This window comes from Gymnoscopelus braueri, assembly GCF_963280865.1.
Source record: "Gymnoscopelus braueri genome assembly, chromosome: 2".
Taxonomy (NCBI): Eukaryota; Metazoa; Chordata; class Actinopteri; order Myctophiformes; family Myctophidae; genus Gymnoscopelus; species Gymnoscopelus braueri.
Window position 1 is genome coordinate 22,343,775 of NC_137604.1, and position 11,185 is coordinate 22,354,959.

At 41.2% G+C, this 11,185-nt stretch overlaps 1 protein-coding gene across 2 annotated transcripts in view; it reads right to left on the bottom strand.

Annotated features, from left to right (window-relative positions):
• The window catches only part of sh3pxd2aa (SH3 and PX domains 2Aa), a 201,753-nt gene extending 191,268 nt beyond the window's left edge, over positions 1–10,485 (bottom strand). For both annotated transcript variants that reach the window (XM_080419673.1, XM_080419672.1), the window contains exon 1: positions 9,840–10,485. In XM_080419673.1, coding sequence (XP_080275799.1) covers positions 9,840–9,938 — 99 coding nt within the window. In that variant the 5' untranslated portion in view covers positions 9,939–10,485. The remainder of the gene's footprint in view (positions 1–9,839) is intronic.
• Between the last annotated feature and the right edge of the window lie 700 nt (positions 10,486–11,185).

Consider the following 11,185-nt stretch of genomic DNA (forward strand, 5'->3'; position numbering starts at 1 on the left):
ATGTTCTAACACAAGATGTGCCATTCAGCAGCACGGGAGACATCTTGCAATTGATGCAAGATCACACACACACACAAACAATTTTAATGATAAAACATGCACAAACACACCTTCACACTTCACAGTAAAATCCTCAGTATTCATTTATCCATTTCTAACTCTTGAGAGTGTACAGATGTAACCAAAGTCCATTTGGTTACATATGTACACTCTCAAGAGTTAAATTAAGGGAGAGTTTGAGTTTGTATGCACAGAAAAAGGCCTCGTCTTGTCACTGACACTGATTAAAGTTTGTATGGTGCAAACTGAGCAGCAAACAGTGACTTCAGTGATAAGACGTCAGCAATGCGACCCCTGACATTCTCTCTCTCTCTCACACACACGCACACACACACACACACACACACACATACACAAAGGGCCCCCGCAGCACACTGCGCTACTTCCTGCAAGACCCTGTAGTCATCAAACTCTCTCAAACAATGGCCAGTCCAAAAAGCCTGCCTCATGAAAGTGCTTTAGACATACGTCTCTCCCAGTCAGCGATTAAGCATCTGAAAACACAGCCCATTTCACCCTGTCTTTGATAGGCCAATAAATATTTGAGTGGGGGGGGGGGGACAGCTCTCTGAAGATCCGCTTTTTTAACGGCACTAAATAACAACTCTGGCTTCCAGTTTGGATTGAGAGAGAGAGAGAAAGCGAGAGAGTCCACTATAACTGTGGTTCCCAAACATTTCAGCTCGGGACCGAAAAGAGAAAATGTATTTAATTTTGGGACCCAAAACTAGTGAAAAGAGCATCAACATTGTGAGCTTTTTTTAGGCTATTTTCACTACTTAAACCCCTCCCCCCCCCTCCCCACACACACACACACACACACACACACACACACACACACACACACACACACACACACACACACACACACACACACACACACACACACACACACACACACACACACACACACACACACAGATGCTATCAATGAATTGAATGGGACATTTCTTTTTTTAGACCATTGAATGGGCAAAATAGGCGACATACTGACCTACCCGCGATTTATCAGACCATTCATTGGGTGTTATCAAGACATACTGGCCTACCAACGGAGATGACTTAAATAGTTCAGTTTCGGTTTTGGTTTTGGTTTCGGACCATGACGGAGGCGTGCAGTCTCAGGCGAACTGTCACCCCGTGAAGGACCACAGAGGGAGCTAAAGCGACCAAGTTGCCGTCCTGAACGGTGTGACGTTCGCCTGAGCCTACTCAGCGCCGTTGGAGTTATGTACCGATAGGCACAGAATCGTAAATAATGTTGTGGGGACTGCTCCGCCTCCAAGTAGGTCAGTAGCTCCTGATTACACCCCATGAATAGTCTGACAAATCGCGGGTAGGTCAGTATATTGCTAGGCTGCACCAACGCTCCTGATTTCGTGTATAGAGGGGCGGGTGTATAGAGCCGCAGAGAGACTGCGCCTGATCCCATTGGTTCACCGATCTGTCCGTCAACCCCCGCCCCGTTAACACAACATTACGAGCGACGCCCACTGCACTCTGGTTGGTTGGGGAAATGAACACTTCCTCATACCGGGTACACCGACGCGCTGGTCCAGGCTTTTATTTTTTAGCAAAACTAAACAATAAAAGCCTGGAGATCGAGGCTAGTATATCGCCTACTCGTCGCCTACTCGCCCATTCAATGGTCTGATAAAACGTGATAATCTCCCATTCAATGCATTGATAGCATTCGAAGCCGGTGCACACACACACATTTGGTATATTTATTTTACATTTAATTTTTCAATTTCTGAAAATCCTTTTACTTTTTGAAAATCTTTTGAAAAAAAACATGTAGTAAACGGATAAGGGGATATTTACTCAAGACCCATACAAATGGGTCCACGACCCAAACATGGGTTTGGTAAACACTGTACAACAACACAAAAACATTATGGAATGGGACTGGTACTTATTGGCTGACAGAATGTTATACACTTTAAACCTGGCATACCAATTTCGGACTTGTCATTACAGTAATAATGTCCACCTATTATTACCTATAATAGGTGGACATTATCAAAATGAGCAAAAATAGCAGATCTACAAGCTCACAACACAAATATTTCCACGCAACACCATCGTACGACAAAGTATAAAGCAGGTATAAAGTGGTTACGGTAAACACAGTGGTATCATACCTTACTTTCACTTTTATCACCCCTCCATTCACCAGAAAGAAGGAGTTTGAAACTTTATCTATGTGCAGTGTCCGACTATGTGTGTGTGTGTGTGTGTGTGTGTGTGTGTGTTGCTCCTGTCACGTTCTCTCATAGGATAAGCCTTTCCAGCTGCTTTCACAAACTGTACAAATACTGTATGATTCAAATGGCAACTCAGATTCTCTCTCTCAATCTCTCTCTCTCTCCCCGTCATTAACCTCAATCTCCCCCCTTTCCCACTCTCTCTCCCTCTCCTTTCTTTCTCACAGAGACTAGCTTGGTCTCGTGAGACAGGGTAGCCAGGGAAACTAGGCCACAGACAAGTCCAATGAGACAGAGCAGCTTCAGAACACAACACTGCACTGGTCTGGTAAGCTCCTTCTCGCTCATTACCACGCCATGCTAAATGTCAAACTGTACACTACAGCCCTCACTACAGCCCTCTAGACCACAGCCGGTTCCCAAACAGGGGTCAGGACCCATTTTTATGGGTCGCGAGTAAATGTCCCTTTATTTACATTTTCCTTTATTTTGTAGGAACTGTATACTTCAAAATATTTCATAAATTAAGAGCAAATTAAAAAATAAATAAAAATAATAATAATAACAAAATCAAAGAAATTACATAAATTAGAAAAACTAAAAGTGACACAATGCGTTGTGAGCTTGTAGATCTGCTATTTTCACTAGTTTGGATAGCGGGAAGAAAGAAAAAAAGTTTGGGAACCCTTGCTCTAGACTTGGTAGATTGGACCCGAGTTGGCTCTGTACTTGGACCGCCCCCCCCCCCCTCCTAAATCTCAACTATGAGCTCAGCAAGGTGGCCTGGGTCCGTCCCCATGCACTCACCAGCACCAGTGCCCTCTGTCACCCCCCCGCAGCCCGCTATCCCAGGGGGCAGCAGCTTCCGCTTCAACTTCAGTACATGTACACAAATTCTCAGATGACACCGAGGAGCAGTGTTGCCACATTGTGTGAGAGATATAAGCAACCAGGTCTATGAAAACAATCACTTTAAACCTTTATACTGTACATTAGATATTTGAAAATAGACGATCTACAAGCTCAGATCTGCTATTTTCAAAAAATCTGGAATATTTGGAATATTTAATTAAACATTCTAACAACACAAATCTGGTACAGGGCTCCCTGGCACAAAACATTTTCAGATGGGGAGTTTATGCATAATTATTTGGGGGCCCATGACATGAAATTATTTGAGAACGACTGGTTTAAATAATAATTTAAAAAAACTTGATGCAAGCCCAAATAAGCAACCTGCAAACCGCAACCTGCACCTACCGATATTTACAAGCAACTTTACAGAAAAATAAGCCCAAAGTCGCTTATAATAAGCGGACATGGCAACACTGCCGAGGAGGAGTACAGAGCCCCTGGTGGAGAGTTTTGTGTTGTGTGAGTGACAGCAATCACCTGCGGCTCAATATCAGAAAGACCAAGGGTCTGGTCTGGTGAGAGGAATACCGGCTAACCTCGTTCCCCAGCCTTATCTCTTCTCACGAGGAGAAAAGCCTGGAAAAGAACGACGGTCCAAAGTGTCTACGGCGCGAAATACGTAGACGCACATGACGTCAACGCCGCCCCAATGTTATGTAGGGATGCTTGCCATAACTCCACTGCAAGAAATATACCTGAGTTATAACTACCTGAGATAAAAACTTTTTTTCTGTACAACCATTACTGTTACCATCTAGGTAAAATAAGGTGTTTTGGTATGAAAAACCCCCCAAAAAAATCCACAATGACGCATCGCTCCAATGAACAGCAGCGTCCAATGACGTATCTACGTATATATATCTATATCTATGGGCAGGACCTCCGTTGTATGGACTATCCCCCGAAAGCTGTCTTTTTCAAACCAATCACAACACTATTTTCATGCCCTGGGAATGTAAACAAGTCTGCACAGCATCAACGTAACTTCCTTAGGGCTTTTCTTCCCGCTAGACAGGGCTCTATGCTTGGTCCGCTCCTTTTTCCTGTCTACACCAAATCTCTTTGCTGAAAATAGCCGATGTACAAGCTTGTGAGATCGGCTATTTTCGCGGAATGTTCGCTGGGTTCATGTGGTGAAGTAGCAGTTATTGTCCAGCCATACTACACTTACTGGACCGGACTGACAGCACTGAGGCCCTCTGCAGGAAGCCGTTCTTCCTGAGGAGGCTCGGGTCCTTCAACGTGTGCAACAGGCCGCTGCAGATGTTGTACCAGTATGTGGTAGAACTATAGGGTCGTCTTCTTTGCCGTGGTGGTAACGTCACCACACCAGTGGTGTAAAGTAACTAAGTACATTTACTCAAGTACTGTACTTAAGTACAATTGTTGAGGTACTTTTACTTTACTGGAGTATTTCCAATGGTCTATACTTTTACTTCTACTCCACTACATCGCAGAGGCAAATATTGTACTTTTACTCCACTACAATTATTTGAAAATGTTAGTTACTAGTTACTTTTCAGATATAAATTATATTATAAAACATACATTAACCACTTTAGCCCTATTTTATACATAGGCTATTAGAAAATAGCCGATCTACAAGCTCACAACGCATCGCATCGCGACGCGTTGTGAGCTTGTAGATCTGCTATTTTCAAACATTTTTGTACTTTTACTTTTGGTACTTTAAGTACATTTTCATACCAATACTTTTGTACTTTTACTCAAGTATTGCTGGTGAAAATAGCAGATCTACAAGCTCACAACGTGTCGCATCGCGACGCGTTGTGAGCTTGTAGATCTGCTATTTTCAAACATTTTTGTACTTTTACTTTTGGTACTTTAAGTACATTTTCATACCAATACTTTTGTACTTTTACTCAAGTATTGCTGGTGAAAATAGCAGATCTACAAGCTCACAACGCATCGCGTCGCTTTTTGTTTTTCTAATTTATTTGTTTTACATTTGTAATTCTGGAATTTTACTTGTAACAGAGTATTTCTATATTGCAGTATTGGTACTTTTACTTAAGTAAAGAATTCGAGTACTTTTTCCACCACTGCACCACACGGAATGCTAACAAACTGCACAAGCCGGTGAGGAAGGCCAACACTGTAGATGGAGTCAAACTGGACAATCTGGAGGTGGTCGCGTGAGGGAGGACGAGGAAGCTGAACGCTATAGCCTGCATCCCTGTCATCCACTCTCTGATGAGCTGATGAAGATGGGGAGCACGTTTAGCCACTGAGCGACTCATACCCCTTCGGCATGACACAAAGTGACTTGGTCAGTCCTTTGTGCCAGCAGCAGGCTCTGACCACCATATGAGAACTTAAAATCGGTACTGCCTGTTACTAGTTTGTCTTTTGATTACCGACTCCTGCATGGACTCTGGCACACTCGCACATGGACTATTAGGAGGTATATTACTGAACTTTGACCATATGCTGTTGAGACATCATTCATAGACTGTTGATAGACTGTTACATACTGTATATTCATCCAGATACTAACTGTTGACGGACTGTACATATAATATTCAGTATGATTCACTGTTGTTAGACTGTACATATATCTGTTAGACTGTACATATATCTATTAATATAATCATTGTTGACGGTACATTTATTCATTCATATACTCATAGTTGATATAATGCACATAATATGTATATTCATTCATATTGGCAATAGATGTATGGTGATAGATGTATATTAATGAATATATTAATTTATACATTCACTGTAGATTTTTGGCCTATTTATTAATAGACTGTGACTGTACATACAGTGTGGTCACTCATTCAGTGACCCACTGCAGATATATTTCATTTTAATTTCTAATTCTTGAATCGATGGATTGATGGATGGATGGATGAATTGTTGGACTGGTTCCCGTACCTCGCCTGAGTTTCATTCCTATGGCTGCTATTGGTTGGACATCTCCACACTAAAGTCCTCAAATGTTAATTTACCTCAGGTAAAGATTGAGCTAAACTAACCATTTAGCCTGCCTCTGAAGAGTATAAAACTGGCCCTGGGTTCATTTGGGTCCCATGGAACATGGATAATAAACTTTATGTGAATGATTCTGCTCCAAAGACAGTGTAACAAGTTTGAGGAAACAGAGCCATTTCCTTAACAGCACACAATGTCTTAGAGAATCCCATCTGTGAAAAAGGACATAAAACTGTAGCCATTTTTTTAACAACTACAACATCAATTCTGTGCCATCTTTTATCTTGTAGATGTCACGTTTCCAAATTGTGCCTAATATTCTAAACATAAAAAGGCTGGTACACAGCTAAATCTTTTTTAATTTATCCCTTTGTAACTCTTGAGTGTACAAATGTAACCAAATGAAGCATTTTCGGTCCATTTGGTTACATTTGTACACTCTCAGTTAAATTGACACTGCACCTGAGGCAGTGGCGTACCCACTGTAGAGATCTCGCCTCCCTTAGAAAACCCAAATAACCCGAAAAGGTTATTGCGTGCTTAATGTCCTCAAAGTCACGCATCCAACAAGCTTTGAACTGAGCAGATTGGACCTTCGTTTCCAGAGATAATGGCCAAAACAACTTGAAAACGGCCACTTTCGCCTGTTTTTCGATCGCCGATTTTCAATTGAGTTGAAATTTCTTTTTTGGGGGGTAATAGTGGGGGGTGCAAAAAAAATCTCGCCTGCCCTAAATGTAATTCCTGGGGACGTCACTGACCTGAGGGGACTTATCATTTTGTGGAATCGTCCCTCTTATTGTGGTACGGTAAAACTGCCATTGTACTTTCTCGTTCATGTTTCAATGACGTATAATTTTATGTAAATTGAATGCATAAATATTTTAAGCAGACAATTATTCAATTATTCACTATAACTGATAACAGAAGCACAGTGAAAATGAGCTTCATGTGTTCTTCTTGTGTGCAAGTGGTCTTCACATATCACCACACACCCAAAGGGACTGCTGGATTGTAACTGGATCTATGATCTACACAGTACGATTATGTTCTTTTCATATACGGGTCATTTATTATGGCTCGTACATAGGCTGTGAACAACTCCTCTAGGATGCCTTGAAGGGTAAACACTAAACAGCTTGTCTTGGGCCCATGCAGGGATCAAACAAACACACTGGTGAATATGGGCTAGTATAGATCAGTGGTTCTCAAAGTGGGGTCCAGGGACGGACCCTCAGGGGTCCTTGAGGGGGTTCCAGGGGGTCGGCAGCAAAATGTGTTAATAATTTACACTTTGGCAATTCAAAAACAGCTGATCTACAAGCTACAACCATGTAGATTGGCTATTTTTGAAAACAAGAATCTTGAACAAAATTCAATGTAGTTAAAAACACCGTTCTTCTCTTGGGGTCCCTGGTACAAAATCATTTCAGATGGGGGTCCGTGGTCAAACACATATACATGTGGGGGTCTTTGACGTGTAAAAAGTAGAACCACTGGTCTGGTATAGATAGTTCATGCCATATGGTATAGAAGCTCCTTTATGGTATAGAAGCTCCTCAATGCAGTTATGGAACAGAAATATGAACCTGAGAAAAGTGAAAGGCTGCTGATAGCTGTATATGCTGTAATTTAAACTCAGCGTGTACAAATGTAACCAAATGGACCTGCAAAGAACAACCAAGTGGACCTGCAAGGGTCCCTTTGGTTAGATTTTGTAGGCTCTCCGAGTTACAAATGGATACAATTTTACAGAGAGGATAAATACTGTGTGTAGCACTGAATAAAGTGGCATCAACTGAATCCCTTGGAAGATTGGCTTAATAAACTGTCTGCTCTATTCATTTAATTATCTTCATTTGGTTTCCCGCAAAAGGCTGTTTGTAACAAAGTGATTTAGGATGCTTAAATAAGTTCCAAATAATATTTGCAAATATTGGGCTCATCACGAATGTCTCCTTCCCAGAAGAACTACCTACATAGGTTTTAATGTCTTCCTCCCCAAGCACGGGCATAAACAGCACAATGAATCAAACACGATCAGTGCTGCCTTCAATACCAAACACACTAATAGGATGGCAGGTAAGCACATCATGTCTACTGGTATTGATCTGCAGCCATAAGGCTGGTTTTAGTCATACCATGTATCCCAGATCCCCCCAGGGACGCTCCAGACAGTGTAAAAACTACATTAGTTCCACATGAGTGGTGGAAAGTAACTAAGCACATTTACTCAAGTACTGTACTTAAATAAAATTTTGAGGTATTTTTTACTTTACCGGAGTATTTCCAGTTTTCAGTACATTTACTTCTACTCCACTACATCTCAGAGGCAAATATTGTACTTTTTCTCCACAACAATTAATAAAAAAAAACTTGAGTTACTAGTTACTTTTAGATTTTGGTTATTATTACAAAACATACATTAACCACCTCAGGCCTACATGTATATACATTTCGGCCATTTGAAAATAGCTGATCTACTGTACAAGCTCGCTTGTAGATCTGCTATTTTCAAAAAATATATATACATTTTATACATTTGAAAACTTGTAAAATTGGACATTCTTCCAGTACTTTCTACTTTTGGTACTTTAAGTACATTTTGATAGCAATATTTTTGTACTTTTACTCAAGTACATTTTTAATAATTTTACTTGTAACAGAGTATTTCTACATTGCAGTATTGATACTTTTACTTAAGTAAAACAAATTGAGTATTTCTTCCACCACTGCATGAAACCGTGATGGGCTGTGCTCGTACACACAGGGACACGCATTACAGCCTATTTTGACTGTATACCCGGTGTTGTGACAGCTGTCATATGATATGATAAAGCTATAAGGCTGTTTGAGACATGATGTAGGCCCTTAACAAATAGCACTGTTTATTATAGCCTGTATCCTCTAGTAAATAACAGTCTAGTTTCCCCCCTTAACGTCGCAGAAAATGGATCAGCTGCCGAGCTTCCAACAATAAACCACGCAAATAAAAGAAAAGGAGCACATTTAGCAGACTATAAATGCAGCATTTTCATGATGTGCAATGTAACTAACAGATAACAGGCCCAATTGTCGCTATTTTTGAACGGGACACGGGGGTATGTACGTAGGTGTTGAATTAGCCCTGAAACATGACTGTCATATCATGACAGTCATGGATGAACTTCAACCTGGTGTTTAAACTTTCTCCATTTACGGCCCGTACATCTACATAAACGTTCGAATTCCAAATATAAAGTGTTTACCCCATGGCCACGGATGTTACGATTATGTACGGGCCCTCAGAAGTACCCGTATCTTCCAAATTGTTAAATAAAAAGCATTTTAATCCGATAGGTGGCCATTTTCTTATATTTTCTCCAAATGCTTTCAATTACGTGACCCTATCGGTTGGTAGGTGTACTGCATTCTGATACATTATAACTCAATGAGAAAATGGCCACCGGTCGGATTAAAATGCTTGTTTATTGAACAATACGGAAGATACGGTTACATCTGAGAGCCCATACATAATTGTAACATCAATGGCCATGGGGTAAGCACTTTATATTTGAAATCTGAACGTTTCTGTAGATGTACGGGCCAAAAAGGGAGAACGTGCAAACACCAAGTTGAAGTTCATCCATGACTGTCATAATATGACAGCCATGTATCAGGGCTAGGACGAGACTAGGATGAGCTAAAACAACTCACGTAGTGCTTAGACGGATTGCGCCTCTTCTCCACGTCCACCACTTTGACGTCCAGCACTGTCCGAAACTGCATCTTGATGATCCCGCAAAGGCTTTGCATCAATACAAGCGGGTATAGGTAAGGTTGGACTGTGGGTCGATCTGATCAGCAGCTCAGAGACAGGATATACCTTGTTGGATCGCCAAAAGAAATAAAGAATCATTCATTGACTGTTGTGTAGTCGAGTAGCGTTCATTCTCCTCCCGGTGCGTCTTTGCAGTTAAAGGGCAAATTCTAGTCTCCTCCGATTGTCGCGATTGACAACAGTCTCATTGGAAACTTGTCAACCGGTATGTTTAAAAAAAACAGCCCACTGATCGCTCTGATGGGTGATATATTAAATGATGAGCCAATAATCCACAGTCTCACCGCGAGGAGACGGCTGTATGGCCAGCTGCGGTGTGGTGGTGGTGGTGGCGTGCTTCTCAGTCACCTCAGATTGAAAGAAGTGCTGCGACCTCCTTTGTGTCGGACACAATACCTAGGGAGGAGGAGGTGGTGATACCTAGGGAGGAGGAGGAGGAGGAGGAAGAGGAGGTGGTGGTGGTGGTGGGATACCTGGAGGTGAACATGCTCCCAAGCCCCGGCGATCAGTCCACTCGCTGCCAAAATAAATGCCCTCTTTTTACAACAAACCAACCGCAGCGGAGGACATTTAGGGAATGGAGTTTGGAGTGTGGGAGGATGGGCTGCTTGACGCACACCCCCTCAGCCACTTGAACAGAACACCGTTTCCCAATTATTATTTCAAAACGATAAATAAAATCAACAATTCACACATTTTTCAAGAATTAAAAACTATTTCTATCATTTAAGAAGAAAAATAATTTCATGAATGAATAAAATAAATCAGAGAAATTATTTAAATTAGGAAAACAAACTTTAAGAAATAGTGAAAATAGTAGATCTACAAGCTCACAAGGTGTTGGATCTGTGAGCTTGTAGATCTGCTATTTTCACAAGTTTGGGTCCCGGGGAGACATCGAATTTGTCTTTTGGGTCTCAAAAAGTTTGGGAACCACTGGAATAGAGCAATCACAATCACACAAAATGTAAAAAATAAAATAATAATAATGAAGTGCTCATGTAAACATGTATGATATAAAATATCCGTGTAAGTCAGTATTAAGTGGAGATCAACAAAGTAAGCTCTACTCATTGCTAAACAAATTGACTTTATTCATCTCCATGGGGGCCCATAACTTTTCATATTTGCTCTTATATGTGTTGTCACACACAATCTACTCTGTAGGCAAATAAAACGACGCAAACAATCACGCTTACATTTGCTGTAGGCAATAACTTTA